Below are 15,617 nucleotides of genomic sequence, written 5' to 3'. Positions count from 1 at the left end.
ATTGAGTTATGAAATATCATTAGTAGCCATCACAGCCTGAACAATCTAAAATCAGTTTCTGTTTCAATTTAAAATGACACAGTTGTCTGTTGCACAAATATCCTATTGTTTTCTAGGCTATGTACAACCCTGAAAGTTCATTGTATGCTCAGGATCTGGTCTGACTTGAAGAATAGCTGGTGTAAATCATTGCCTAAGTTATTTACCAGGATACTGGGCCTGTCTTCACCCAATTGGCCTGTCCTCCCCCTATTTCAAAATTCAGTTATATTTAATCCTGCTGCTGCAAGAATGAAGGATCCTAGCATGCTTTGACATGTATAAATGCTTGTTCCCGAATCAAAGTGTTCATAGGACAGCTCTGTGAGCAATCTCTGAAAATCCTGCCAAGTAAAAGAGGACATGGAGGATAACAATTCCTGCTGAGTTTCCTTCACTGTTGTGCAGCTACTAAGTGGAAAACAGGAGCTACATCTGAGTTTTAACACATGGTGTGCTTGCATATTCAGGAATTTTCATCATAAATCAGTCTCAGGGTCTGGAGGTCTGAAAATCAATGTCTCATGTAACTTTTTTTCCCTTGTTTTCTCCAAACATTTGACAGGAGAGGCAGTGTAATTCTTTAAAGGATTTGAAGTATATATCTGTTTCATTCTTTGTATGACCCACTGTTTGCTGTAACTTCTTCTGTGGGAATGCACAATCTAATCTGTTAATTGACCCAAAGGGATACTGTTTACACAGTTGCATTTGTGTTTGCCACTGACATAAATTTTGTTCATATTGTTGTTCAGTCTCTTTGAACTATGCTGCTCTTCTTCCTTCATTCAAATGCACACAGTTCAAGACTCAATTTATAGGAGCTTTCAGAATTACCATTTAGTAGAAAATCTGTTGTGGTTTTACAAAATAAAAAATACGTTGTTGATACCAGTTTCAAGTAGACCTGTTGTGAGTGTGAAATAAAAATCTATAGTAAGATTTTCTACTGTGATATCTCTATTAAAAGGTTCTTCTTTGTGTAATGCTTCATAGTGAAGTTGCTTCTATTTAAAGCACTGAGTTTGATCCCGGCTTTGATCTAAAGCTTTTGATCTTGAAAGAAGGATGTTGTGGCAGTGAAACAAAAAGGGTAGAAGAGAGGGGTTTTTTTTCTTTTTTTTTAAGTGATAAAGGGATACTGTCAAGATTTAGTACGCATTAATTGGACCTACCTTTGTTTACTTGACTCTTTGCAAAGTCCATCTAATTCTATATATGGGAGGGTTTGCTCAAGTACATGCTTTAATGAGCGTTACTCTTTTACAAAAGCACAGATTGTCTCTTGAAGCTTTCATGGAATTGTCATATATAGCACAGAGTATAAATTATTTTTAAAATACTGAAAATACCTTACTAGCATCATTTTAACTATGCCAAGCGTGATGCAGTCTACCCTTTATTGTCTCTCATTTTAAATGCTAAATACAAAGCGCTTAATAAAATCCTAATGTATAAAAGAATTTATAACACTCAGATTTTGCATGGCTGACATTCCTTGGGTCTCTCCCATCATGGTTGGAGTTTGAATATCCTCTTCAAGGGGCACAGAAGCATCTATTGAAGTCCCATGCCTAAATTTAATCACCTGCTTGCAGTCTCTTGTTGAATAAAGCATTTAACTGAGGCCTCAGTAAAGGGCTTGCTGTGCTGTAACATGAATAAAAAGCTGTTTGGTTCTTGCTTTTGAGATGCATTTCAGACTCACCAAGGTAATTTAATAGTTGGATTCTTTAGATGTCAAGCAAGTACTGGGGGAAATATGTTAATGGTGATGATAGTTTCTCTCTTCAGCGTGCCCCAGCGGGCCATTCCTCCGTCTGTAGAGACCTGTGACAGAAGGTGTTTATAGGAGGGTGGATATAGGGAGGCGGCTTCCATAGTACGGGACTTAACGAGAGAGCGTTTCTCTGGAAATCAGCCTGTCGACCCGTGACCAGCCCGCATGCAGCGGATGGGAAGGGCCGCCTCGTCGGCGAGGGCGTCGGAGGCAGCGCGGCTGGGCTGGGCTCCACTCCGCGCCTCCGGGGCGCGGAAGGCCGCGCCGGGCCTGCAGCCTGTGCCCGCCGCGGGGCTGCCAGGAGCGGCACCGCTGGCGGCGTTTCGGGCGCCGCGCTCCGGCCGGGCCGGGCTGGGGGAGGCGCGGAAACTCCGGCGGGGCCGCCCCGGAGCCGGCCGGCCCTTACGTCCTTAAGGCAGGCTCCTCCTCCCCGCGGGGCTCCGGGGGCCGGAGCGCGGGGGCGGGGGACCCGCGGAGGTGTTTCATTTCCTACCGAGGGCTGCGGTGTGCCGCCATCGAGGCCGGGAACCACGGGGCGGGACGGGGCGGGCGCGGCTCCGGGTGACGGTGGGGCCAGGCCGGGGGGCGGCGGAGGGCTTCCCCCTGCGCCTTCTGTCCCGTCCCGTCCCGGGGCCCCCGGGGGAGCGGAGCGGAACGCATCGGGGATCCTCTGCGGGCGAGCCTGCCTCAACGTGCGCTTTCTCCCCCGTGCAGCCTTTGCTGGAGGAGGGTGAGACTTGGAAGGAGTGTCAGCTCGTCCAGCAAGTGAGCGGCGAGGTGAGAAGAAAACCTTTCGTAGCTGTTACCTTGCCCCCCGCTCCTTTCCTTTCCAAATCTGCATCTTGAGTTTTCCACCTGCCACCCCCTCCCCACCCCCGCCACGCTTTCACTTTAAGAAAATAACTGCTTTTGTATTTGCATTAAAACTATTTGTATGGGGAGAAAAAAAACCAAGTGTTATTACTTTATTAAATAATAAACATCCCACCATCTAAATTTGGCGTTGCTAGTCTGGAACAAAATTTGAGTGGGTGGCTGGAATTAAACCTCTTACTTGAAATAGAAGGTGTAAGGGATAAAGCGCAGAGATTTTCTCCAGGATTTTTGCACACTGCAACGATAACTTTCCATTTGGCAACCTGGTCTGGCATCAAACACGTTCTTGGTGCAAAAAAACCCCCTTAAACTGAAAGGTCTAAGATGAAGAATCACCACCTCACACTTTGACCATGCACAAAGTACCTAACCAGATTTCCTAAGACCATGTTATTCTAGATGGGGAAAGTGCTTTTCCTTTTTCAAGTGAAGCAATGGAAAAGATTGTCTTGAGTCTGTTTATAGCTTCTTACTAATGCTGAATAGCTGCACTCAGGTCGCATCTTCTTCCTAAAAAAGCGCTATGGTTTTGAACTCCAGGTCGCAAAATGGATTCAGACAAACCAGAGGATCAGAAAAAGCAGCAAAAAGAAAAGAAAGCAGGATGAAGTCATTTTCCAAAAGGTAAGGGTTCATGATGTGCACTTGTGTAATGGGACAAGCAGGTCTGAAATGCTTAAACTCTGCCTTACAACTCTATAGAGACGTTATTCAGCATCTTCGACAAAGTGATAGTAAAAGTTTCAGCGTCACTATGTAGTTATGATGGAAAGAAATTAGTAATCTTTTCAGATGTTCGTAATTTTGGAGACAAAATTTGCCTATATTTGTATTTAACTGAAACATTCTGAGGAAGAAAGAGTGCTTTCATCAGAGAAATCAGTAGCACTTGAGAGCTTTTGACAAGACCTGCACCGCTATTTGCAAATTTTCAGATACTGGTAGCTGAGAAACAGTTTTCATGGTGAATATTGGGACAATAATAGATGTGATACATACGTTGAAACAAACGTTCTGGCTATGCTGTTGGCTCTTCATTCAGAGTGTGAGTTTGAAAATCATCTGTTTGCAATATAGATTTTAATTAATGCAAATGTGTCCAGATGGTTATTTTTAAAATTACTACAGATGATTTTTAAAACTGAATACAACCTAAATTAAACTATTTTTAAACCAGTGATTTTTGATTTAGCTGTTGGGAAACATTTGTTCTATAATGTTGAGTTGACCATTTAAATCATGGTATAGAGAGGTAATTGGCGGACACTTTTACTAAATAGCTATTTTCTGTCCTCTGAAGAAAAAAAATTTTAATAAAGATGCATTTTCAAATACGTTATTAGAACTTGGGGGTTTTGCTTCCTTTGGTTTTACAGACAAATTTATAATTATTCTTTTAAGCCCTTGTTACCTTTAAAGGATTAAAATAGCAGTGTGTTGTTTTGCTGTTTCGACAGTGCTTCTAGAATGCATGATGAATCATTGCTGTTTCTGTAGCCAAATTCTTGCTGATAGCATGGCTGCCAACTCCTGGGATGTGTTGCCTTAGTATGGGCATTGCAGTATATGACAAATGTCTACAAAGTGCATTGTTGTGTGTGGGTGATTTACCAGCTCCATGGTGAGTTAAAAAAACACCAAATAGCATCCTTTAATTCACTACTACTATTATTTTGTAACTGGAATACATCGTTTAGGAGAGATGTTCTGTGTTGTACTTCAGAATGACATGATCTGATCAGCAATATCATAGACTGCTGCACCAAATAATTCCATTTCTGTACGTTTCCATACGTGAACGTTTGTGTGTATGTGTAACATTTGTATTTGCAATTGTTTTATGTTAAGACAAGAATTTTTTTTAAGTTAAAAAAATACATCATCATATGAATTTATGAGCAAAATGCATTGATGGTACAAATAGCCCTAGTACAAACTACAGTCTGCATATATTTTGAAGTAATTTTTATATGGTCCAAAGTAGGTCCCCTAAAACATCTTAACAGTAGGCTTAAAGGTACCTTGTGCTGTTACACCCCTCCTCATTTCTTCCTATAAGAGAAAGTTTTCTCAGTGCAAAACCTGTGCAATTCCTTTTCTACTGGGGGTGTGGGTGTGGTGTTCTCCTCCTGCTGCTCCAAGGTTTGTGAGGGAGAACTTCAGTATGTAGGTTTGCCGTGTAAGAAAGTCAAAACCTCATGTGTAAACCTAAGATATACTCACAGTTTTTTAAAACAGTAATTCTTGAGTAAGGTCTGTGAGCAGAAATGTGAATTAAAATTGAAGGCAAGAATGCACATTGTCTTGTAATATCTGTAAGTATTAATAATTCTTGGAGATTCAGTGCAGATTCACAGCACTGCATCGGCAGGGTATTTAACTGCAGGGGAAGGAACAGGCATAACAGTAACCTTACGTTTGGTGGGCACTGAGGGTGCAATTCTTCATATTCCTTAGAAGTTTGGTTATTGCAATAGTGACTTTTCCGATACTATTAGGGATGAGAGAAGAGAAAAAGGGTGAGGGACCTCCTTGGTCCTGGCAGAGCTTTATTGTATTATTTGGTTTCGGAGATAGGTTTCTACATGGACTTGCCAGCCAGTGTGGTGCCCAGTCAGTGCGGGTGGTGCTAACCTCTGTTTCACTAGAATTCTTGATTTTTAGCTGTGTTCATATGGGCTTGTAATGGCATCATACTGGAGTTTAAGTACTTATTTGGGGATAACCAAGAGAACAAGAAAGAAAAAAGCATGTAATGGAAAAGTAAGGCACTCTTGAAGAAAGTAGCAAAGGTAGGAATAAAACCATAGAGTGAGAAGGGGAGGTGAGAAGCAGGGCAGTGTAAACAGAGAAGTCAGAGAGCTAGTACCAGCTCATATCAAAAGTGTAATTAAAATAAGGGTACTGATGTATTTTGCTACATCTAGAAAACTGAGCTTTGCTTTGAGCTTGCTTATCCTTTGAAAACAAGCACTAACCTACTAAATGTGGCTTCTAAACTTTCATATGCCTGTGCTGTCCGATTTTCCTCTATCATTTTTTTTCTTTGTGATAGGAAGTCCTATTTCTAATACAAGATGGATGACTTTGCTATACTGAGACACCGCCAAATCAAAGCAACTGCTTCTGCATCCAAGTACAAAATCTAGGACAGAGAGATAACTCTGTATGGAATAAATGAAAGAGAATTGTGGAGGAAAGGTTGCTGACAACTGCCGGGGAATTGCTTCTTGAAAAAGTTGCCTTCTAAACAGTTAAGTTTGTAGGAGCTGACTTTGCATACACATACATGTATTTAAAGAACATTTGAAGATACCATGTGCTGGATAAGAACTGTGTAACTAGTAGTGTTAACTGTGCTCAAGGGGCATATTGAACCAGTGGGGAAGCTCATGTAGAAAGGTGTGGTGTTGCTCTCCAGTATGGACCCACACGTGGTGGATTACAGCAGTGTAACAATTCTATGGGTGAGAAAGACTTTCTAGTCAAGTAACTAAGGGTTCTTGTTCTTTTGCTCTTCTCTATCTCTTTTTTTTTGTTTTCTTGAGCTGTTTTTTATTTCAAGCTTTTTTGCTGGTCTGTTTCTGAAGTATTTTATTTGTTCTTAGCAGCTTTTATTACAATCTTTCCTTTCCTGCTTCTTTTTCATTCCTCTTTCTCTGTTCTCCTTTGTCTCCTCCAGTCACCTTCAATACTGTTCATTACTTTCTGTTTACTTTCAATCATCTTTCCTGTTTCATAAGTTATCTTCTGCTCACCTTGTTTTCTATTTATAGTTCTCTGTAGAAACTCTTCTTATGATGTGTGCGTGCACATACACAAGTTTAAACACACTCACCCCTTGCATTTCTGCTTTTGTCATCCCTCCTATTCTTGTACATTCTTTACTCCTCATTTAATCTTATGCTGTCTCTTCATCTTGTCATTTAGCTGGTGAACACATCTAGCAATCAGTATGTGTATCAATACAGAATGTTGTTTATGTGTGAAAATTAGAGAAGGCAGAACAGAGCTTGGAAAGAACTGGTTGGTTAAAATTAGTGTTGTTTTATAATGAAGAGTGTGATAGAAATGCTAAGTGTAACTTTTGTTGTTATACTGGACTGTGCATGCTTGAAAAAAGATTCCATTATCCATGCCAGTGCTGAGTATTAGGCAGAAGAAAACAGTCTTTCAATCAGACTAGTGGAATTGTAGCATGCAATCTGTATCCACTGTGGGATTTGAGGGGAAACATATCTTTTTATTAGGAGATTAATTCACTTCGACATGAAGTTCAATGTTAAAACATAAAAGCTGCTTTGAAAGTATTTCAGTGGTAGAAAAAGTGTCAAAGGATGAGATGCCAAGGGTACACAGTAGTGGGGAGAGCATTGAAATATGTATGTGTATATATATATACTAGGCAAGGAAGATGATTCATGCAGATTATGAAAATTGCATTTGTCTGTTTCAGTTTTAGTTTGATTCTATACTGAAACTTTGAGGAGTAATTTAACTTTTCCAGAATAATTTCTGCTACTTTCTTAGAAATATTGTTTTCATGTGTTTAAGGTTTATCTACTAGTTTACTGAAAATGTGATTTTTCTGATTTTTTTTCCTATCGGTTGTTGCTATTGATTATTCTTCTCACTCCAGAGATTTACAATTGTCAGTATTTAAGCTCTGTTAATAACCTGAGCAAAAATGATTTTGTTGAAATAGCTGTTAAGTTTCTAATAAAAAAATAAAAAACCAAAACAGTTGTGATATGTATGACTAAGCTAAATGCTATAACTCTTTTGTCCTTTAACAAGTACATCAGTGTAACTGAAACACAAGAAACAAATCTTGTCATTCATTAAAGTGGTGTTATACTTCAAGTAGAAAATGTTTTGAAGTCTCAGAAAAAAATTGGGAGAAGAAAATACAATGTGGTAAAAGAGCTTTTATTTAACTAGGGAATTTATTCAGGATTGTGTTCTTTGCTAATTCAGGTAAAGGAATATTAACATAAAATTCATTAAAATTACTTCGAAACTTTTAAATACCATGTATTTTTTTGTTTCTCAAAATTAGTGGTTTTACTTGAATCCACCAAACTGAGAGTCAAAGCAGGGATCAAATCAAATATATTGCTTGAGCTTGTACACTGTATAGCGCTTAACAACAAAAAGAAACATGGTAAGAAGTCCTAAAGCATTCTTCAGTGGAGTCATTTGCTGTACCTTACTTTCCAAATTCTGTTAATGTCAGAGAAATTTCTAGGAACCCTGTAAATGTTATTTGCTGGCCTTCATTGATTACAGGTAACATTTAATTCCTTTGGAAAATAGGGATTTGGATGGAAAATTTTATACCTACCTCATGCACAAGAGCTGAATGGCAGTAAATGTTAAGCTATCTGAGAAACAGAGCCTGTCATTTTAAAAACTTCTCCTGAATGTATATGAATATAATTTCAGACCATTAAAACTAAACATTTTCAGCATTTAGTTTTTCATCCCTGTAGAAATACCTGTATTAGTGGATTGTTTGGAAACTGTAATTGTACAGCTCAAAAAACCTGGCTTTTTTTTTAGTGCTGCTTCAAAGTTCGCCTAAGAAACATTTAATAGAACAAGAAAATACTATGTGTAAGAAATGTAAAAATTTGAGTGGAATTTTTGGTTTAGCTACAATAATAATTTTTAAAAAATTAGTCCAGTTCTGACCCCAGTATCGGTTGTATCTTATTTGCAGTAGTGTTGTGTCAGGATCTTAGTTTCCTTTTTAATAGAACCCATCTCTCTTAGCAAGGAAGTGGTGGTATGTAGGGTGGCAAGGAAGTGTTGTTGCATTGCGTGTTTCACATTGAGTGTCCCAGATGGATATTGTTACTATGTTGTCAAAGGGTGAACGTTCCTACTAGGCCACATTCAGGCCACATTTTTAAATCAATGAAACAACTTATCAGATGATGATGCACGAGCTTCCTTTCAGGCTCTGAGATGACCATTTATAAATTAGGAGAACTCAGGCCAGCATGGCCATGTATTGAAATAGTTTAGTTTGCAGATAATTACATCACTATTAATGATAGCAGTCCAAGCCAGCAGCCATCCTATGCAGTGAGAGATTAAGGACACTTTAATGTAAAACACAAGGTCTGTTCAGGAAAGAAAAACACAGGTTTTTAGTGGAGGGGTTTTTCCTTTTGATTTGTAGGAAGAATTAGTTACACACCTGTGGTGGAGCACTATTGGGAGTCAGCCTCATTGGGGGCATTTTAATGAGGTGATGTTTGTGCATGTTATCATATGATGCTAACAAGATGAATTACATTACTGGGATCTACTAATGCCCCTAACTTTTCAGTCTGCTGCTGTTTCTAGTTATAAAGCCCTATCTTTGGTGGTTGAAATGTGCTCCCTTGTACCTTAGCTTACAAATACCTTTTATGTTTAATAAAGCAGGAAATGGAAAATGTGAGAATAGTTTTGTGCTTTCCAAAATAATGGAAAAACAAAAAGCATTTGAGCATTTTTAATACTTCTTAAATGTCAGCCCCCACCAGTGTTTATGCAGTGAGTTCTGAGCAGTAATGTAGTGAGTTTTGGGAGCGGTAAGAAGGCTGTCCTTTTCAGGGCATTTGCAACTGGAGCAACTTACTACATTTGGAAAAAAGTGGTATGCTGCATTCAAACACTCCATAAGTTTTCTTCTACAGAATTTCCTATGGATTTTTTATTAGTTGAGAATATACACTTGTGCACAGCAGATGAATAACCCACTTGATTTAAATGTCCCCAAGTTCTTTTTGATGTGATTGACTGTTGTGACTCCAAAGAAGGCTTAGTGGTCTGCTGGCTCAAATGTGTGCTTTATTTCAATCTTGCATGTGTTTTATTTCAGTCTTACATTATGCATTGTCAGAAACAGGCTTAACAATTTTTTTGGTGACCAGTCTTAGCTTTTGTCCTCATTCTATGTCTTTTTTCATTATTCTCACATACTGTATAGTAAAAGCACACATACAGGAGACAGACTGTAAGTGTGGACATTGTTGTTTAAAGACATTTTAATCACAGAAGGGAAAGGCTAGACCTTTTACAAAATCAGTTAAAAAGGTTTTGGTAGTTCTTAATCTGTTTTTTGATGGCCATAGTACTAACAGTAGTCATGGGTACAACTTACAGTACTGTCCTCTCTTTCCCTTCCAGCCCCTCAAGAAGCTCTTTTAGAGCAGGAAGGTAGCTAGCTCACTATTGAAAGCAAATACATGCTTTGTTGCTTTAATTAAATGGACAGGATTGAATTCTTAAATGTGTGTAAATTGGACTATACTCATTTGGTCTGTGCTGCGTATATTTTCTTGTGTTCCTTTTCTTGTGGGCACAAATTGAGTGACTACTCACAGTTGTCTAGTTTCTCTCATCAGATGCTTTGCGTACAGGTTTTGTGAAACCTGTACCAACATTGAAACTAGCCTACAGTATCTCAGCATTAGCATGGATATTTATGTTATATAAATAGGTATCTGTATATATGCTATATAAATATAGAAAATATTTTTGATCTGGTGAGATGTAAGACACAAGCTGTCTAATATCTGTCAGTTTATTGGGACTGCAGTCTCACTATGGATGAGTGAACAGAAAATATTTTCGTTTTCTCTTTGTACTGTTAAGCTAAGTTCTTATCCTATATTGAGCTCTACCCAGGCAGTCGCCATATCTGAACAGCATTCTTGAAGCACATGGAATTGATACTTTAATTTTCCATAGTTTTGAGTCACAAATGATTGCCAGTGACAATTCGCTTAATGAAGCAAGTACAAGAAATTTGTTGTCCTCCTGTGTTACAACTGTGTTCTAGTTAGCAATCATTTTTCAAGAAAAGTTTTAATTTTTATCCAGGAAAAATGCAGATGGAAAAGAAGCTTAGGTATTCTGTTGTTTTGTATGTGTCTTTTCCCCTTGTCCGCCTTTAATTTAGGCATCCATTGGGCATTTTCAGTGAAACTTGTTAGTGCTCTAAAGCTGCCTTATTCCTTAAGGGATGTTGTGAGGAAAGCCCACATAAAGGCAAGGCAGAATTGTGAGCTTCATCATTTCTGGGAATCCTAACGGACTTATGAGGGGGAAGATGTTAATAACTGTCCCAACCACAGGAAACATTTTTGTTGACTCTTTTTTGTTTGGTCATGAGACAGAAGATCCTAAGAAATTGGATTTCATTACTTTTGCTTCTTACAGAATTTAATGTTTTGGTTTTGTGAACTATATCCTATGTACTTTTCAGTTTCCAAATGTGGTGAATACCTATGTAATGAATTTGCCTGACAGCTGTTTTTCTTCTCCACTCCTAACACAAATACCTGAGAAAAAAGGGGCTTGGAAGACTGATGACTGTCTTGTTTATGTTCTCTCATCCATATTGCAAAAGAAAATGAAATAAAGCCAGAGAGTATTAAATGTTTCCATGCTTAAGATCCTGTTTATTTCAAAGAAAAGATGACCAGCTCAGTGCCAGTTCTGCAGTGACTATGGTTGTCCTGGTTTTTTTTAATTCTGAGAGATTTCTCTGTGTTTTGGCTGTAGTTCTGATGATTTCAGTGAAGCAACCCGTATTTAAATGTTTTGCTGAACCAGGCCTTAGTTCAAGATCTTTCCAAGTGACCACTTTTCTGATTGAAGAGGAAATTTGACAGCAGATATCTCTGCCCTCGTCTCTCCTCTTCTGCTCCCTCTCCCTCCTTCTCTCTAGCTCTCCCATTTTCTTTTGCTCTCCATGCTATTGTCCGGCTCCCTCTCCTTCCTTTTTTTTCATCCTCTGTCTCTCTCCTGCAGCCTAGCGCTGTTTTGCTGTTTTTTTCCTTTTCCAGTTCTTTGTCCTGATCGGCATCAGTCCCTTTTCCCCCACAACTTCTCTGGCCTGTTCCCACGCGTTCTTTTCTTCTCTGTACCTGCACGTGCCACTCTGTGTCCTTGACTTCCTATCTCCCTCCCTCCTTCTCTACCTCTCTCTACCTCTTTGTGTCACTCACTGATGCCCACCCCCCTCATTCTGTATCTAGCTGTCCCTGTCCTGTCTTGACTCCTCCAATTGTCTGGAGTGATTTTTACTGGGAGATGTAGTGTGAATTTTTTTTAATATATCTTACAGCATAGATGAAACCATTGTAGCTCAACAAATATTTGAGGGAAGATTATTGTAGAATTAATTTGTTTTAGGCTTAATTTTCTTCTACGTCCTGCAAATTTCCTCTCCCCTCTTTTGCTTGTTAAAGCAAAAGTAGGTGCCTTTTTCAGCGTATGCTAGTTTAGTGTGAGAAATCCACGAGGTGGAATTCTAAGTTTATGAGCCAAATTCACCTTCATTGTGGCTTGATAAATATGGCCTGGTTTTTGACACAGGGGTTACCCTGAGTAAGCCTCTTAGGTTTTCAAATGTTTATTAAGCATAGAAGAAAGTAAAAAAAAAAAATTAATTTTACCTTTTGTGGAACACAAGCAACACAGGCATTCATATTTAGGAACAGTGATTGCTTGAAAAGACTAGGAAGCATTTCAGTGATTCCAGCTTACCTGGTTTTATAGATGCAGATATGTGAACAGAAGGTGCATTTTAAAACTTCTTCCAGTCTAAGTAATTATATACCATACTTTTGTTCTAATACATCCTCTTATTTTGTAACATCTACAGTATTTTCCAAGTAATTAAACATTTGCTCTTCTTTGAAAAACTACCATGCTTGTTTATCAGCACAGGAGAGGAAACATACATGACAACAAAATGCTTTCCTCTATTACATGCATTGCGTCTAATTTTACAGCAGCTCGAAGTTGCAGGATTGAGTTGTATAAAAGTAGCTGAGGGATTCTAGACATCTCAGAACATACTGCCTAGTAGTGTGAAGATGCAGTTGTAATGCAACTGTGTGTTTACAAAGTGTCATCCTACTAAATGGTTGCGAAGTGGGTTGTTTTATGCAAGGACCTCATTACCACTGCATGACATACCTCAAAAAGATATGACACCTCTCTTTAAAATTCTCTGTTCTCCAGAATTGAAATTAGAATGTTTATCTTGATTTTACAGATTGTAAACCAAGGCATAGAGATGATAGGTAGCTTGTCCAAAGATACATAAGAAAGTTGGGCAGGGCAAGGAAATGGACTGAAGTCTTGTGTCCTAACACAAACCTTCACCTGAGGGCTCTCTGTGTTACAAATACCAAAGATTTAAGCCACACAATTTTGCATGGAGCAGTTAGTGCTCTATGCACCAAAGTGAGGACAGGTTGGTGATATTTTAACCAGCAGCAGAGATGGGAACAGAAGCTAGTGCTGTGAGTTCATCTCCCCAGTAATACTATGAAAGGCCCAGTGCATATAGCAGTGTAACTGAAAAGATGAACTTCAGCATGGGAGGTTTCGTTTTATCAATATTTATATTGCAATAGGCATACTTTCTAGTAATGAATTAAGACTATGGTTAGTGGTTTCTGTTTATGAGTATCAAATACAAGTGTTGGCTTTGTAGTTTAAAGGATAATAATTTAATGGACAGCTATTTACTTTTTTGCCTTTGACTGTCTAAATGAGTGTATGCAGTCCTGTAACTTTTCACACAAAGGGAAAGTAGAATAATTAATAAAAGCTTGCTAAATCCTGTTTTTTCAGTGCAAATAGTTTTGATTGTAAAACTTTCAGGCATGGTATGATAGGGTGTTGGAGGCATGATGCTTAGTTTAGAAGCCAGAAATGTGCCTGTGTGTAGTGTCTGCACAACATAGAGAGAGGTATGACAGACAAGTCTGCTTCTGTCTTATTAAGCTGAAGGTAGGCCAGAACTGGAATCTATGATAAAAAATTACTGCAATCATATTTCTTTCCTATAGAGGTATACTTGTTCTAATGACGTATATTTCTTTGCAACTGTTCAAGACAGAAATACAGACTAAAGTGTCTTGTGTGAATGTCCTGTCTAGTGATCTAGCCTTCTGGTATAAAGTGTCATGTAAGTAAATAATTAATGAATTATATTTAATTAAATGTATCTTGTCAGACTATCATATTCTCTTATGGTCTGTCAGGGACACAGGCACTTTTTCTGAAAAGATGCCATTTTGTATGCCATATCTTGCACTTAATCAGTTAAAGCCTGTGAATGTCCTGTATATGAATTTGTTCAAAGTGTTTTTAAAAAGGGAGGTTGTGTAATACTGATGACCTAGATGGCGTGTAGACACTAAGTCTTTGCATTTGTTTTCTCTTGTCCAGATTATTGAGACAGGAAGCATTCTTAGAATTATTTTTAGATTTTTAAGTGTCAACCTTGATTTCCTCATGTAACAGTAATCCCTTGGCTAGGCCTGAAAGCAATATTGTTTGCTCTTCCATAGTGCCATATGCTTACAATTTTTTGCTTTATTTTGGGTGCCTGTGTTTTTTTAAAAGAAAGTGCCCAGAAACTTCAATTTATAGTGGTTTGTCATACTTGAACAGTTTGGGTATAGAAGAAAGTGCTCCCCAATGTATCCATGATTGTTCTCATTGTGGGTCTAAATCACAGTAAGTGGTTTGATTTATTGTAGTCTAGTGAGACAATCATGTCTAAAAGATCACTTTCTTGCTCCATAATTGTGTTGTCTTTAAGACATCACATTTGTTGTGACAGAAAGATGGCTGAGCAATTAGAGTGAGGAATTCTGGTTTCCTTCTTAGCTTATAACCTACTTATTTCCCACCTGAGCATTCAGCTGAGAAGTGAGCTATAGGTCCCAATACACCTAGGTCATGGCGCTGCTGCTGCTTTAGTTGATGTGTCCCTCTTCTTAAACTAAAGAGAAATTGAGTGCATCAGTGTGTTTCTGTAACCCCTGCTGTTGCTCCTCATTCCATTTCCAGTGTTAAAATCTGGGAAGCTTCTACAGAGATGTTGTCTTAAACATGAATAGGCTGCAGAATTACTGAAACTTACTGTACTTTCTTCTACCACACAAATGAGCTGTGCTATGTAGAGAGGGTAAGCATCTTCGTAATGTAAAAATAGCTAAGTGTTTTGTAACTTGTGATGCCAAGTTAGTATTTGAAAAACATACTGAGATTTAGTAGATTTAGAGATTTAGTAGTCTGTTAAAGTTCAGGGAGTTCCTGTTTGTTGTTTCTGGTGTCAGAGCAATGACAGACGATTTCAAGTAAGGGAATTGAAATGTTAATTGTTCTTTGTGCTAGATATCAGCTTTTCAGTGTTTTACCCATATTTGTCTTTGCAATACAGCTTGATGTTTCCAAATGACATGCTAGCTGGTGTTTGACTGTTCTTTCATCAATAAAAAGCTAGTATTTTTCAGTTTATCTCTTTCTGAGTCATCTTCATCTGAATGCTTTTATTACCCTCAAACCTAAGAATAAGCCAAATAATTAAAATGTTGTAAAAATGTCTTTTTGTGATAGAATAAAAATCCCTTATGACTCAACAAATCTGCTATGGATGAGTTACTTTTGAAGACTGTTATGTGAGTTTTACTTGGCCATAACCTTGTGAATATCTGTTAAAGTTATGAAAACCTGATTATGGACACAGAAATATGAACTCTGGATTACTCACCTGCAGATATAAAAAGAAAGCCTAAATAGCTCAATATTGATTACACAGAGGAAAAACTGGAACGTGAGAGAAGTTGGGTAAATATGCTGTTACTTTCATTATTGTGATTCTAACTATATTTACAATTTTTATAAATTTTTAAGTCACAAAATGGGAAGTGACCAAGCCATGAAGTGTTATTAATACAATTAATATCCTTGAGATTTTGTAATGCTCATTGCTACTCACATGTTCAATGAGATCTAAGTAGGCATAGGAAGAGAACTGTAGAAGGAAGACCAAAGCTCAATGTGCTCCCCCTCCCCAGCCAGTATCTGCATTTTTCACTGGGAAGGCTTCTGTTCT

At 38.3% G+C, this 15,617-nt stretch overlaps 1 protein-coding gene across 12 annotated transcripts in view; it reads left to right on the top strand.

Moving 5' to 3' along the window:
* Nucleotides 1-15,617, top strand: part of AOPEP (aminopeptidase O (putative)) — a 234,917-nt gene that overhangs the window by 125,567 nt on the left and 93,733 nt on the right. For 10 of the 12 annotated variants that reach the window (XR_012621749.1, XM_074813379.1, XM_074813375.1 and 7 more), the window contains 2 exons: nt 2,534-2,596; nt 3,236-3,319. Coding sequence is in view for 10 of the 12 variants with exons in the window: in XM_074813379.1 (XP_074669480.1) it covers nt 2,534-2,596; nt 3,236-3,319 (147 nt within the window). In the remaining 2 variants the exon portion in view is untranslated. Of the gene's footprint in view, nt 1-2,533; nt 2,597-3,235; nt 3,320-4,152; nt 4,317-5,750; nt 7,437-15,617 lie in introns of those variants that run through there. The other 2 variants (XR_012621750.1, XM_074813382.1) reach the window with 2 other exon arrangements.

The sequence above is a fragment of the Strix aluco genome, chromosome Z, assembly GCF_031877795.1.
Source record: "Strix aluco isolate bStrAlu1 chromosome Z, bStrAlu1.hap1, whole genome shotgun sequence".
Lineage (NCBI taxonomy): Eukaryota > Metazoa > Chordata > Aves > Strigiformes > Strigidae > Strix > Strix aluco.
The sequence above is the reverse complement of the archived record's forward strand: the minus strand, read 5'-3'. Positions and strand labels throughout refer to the sequence as shown.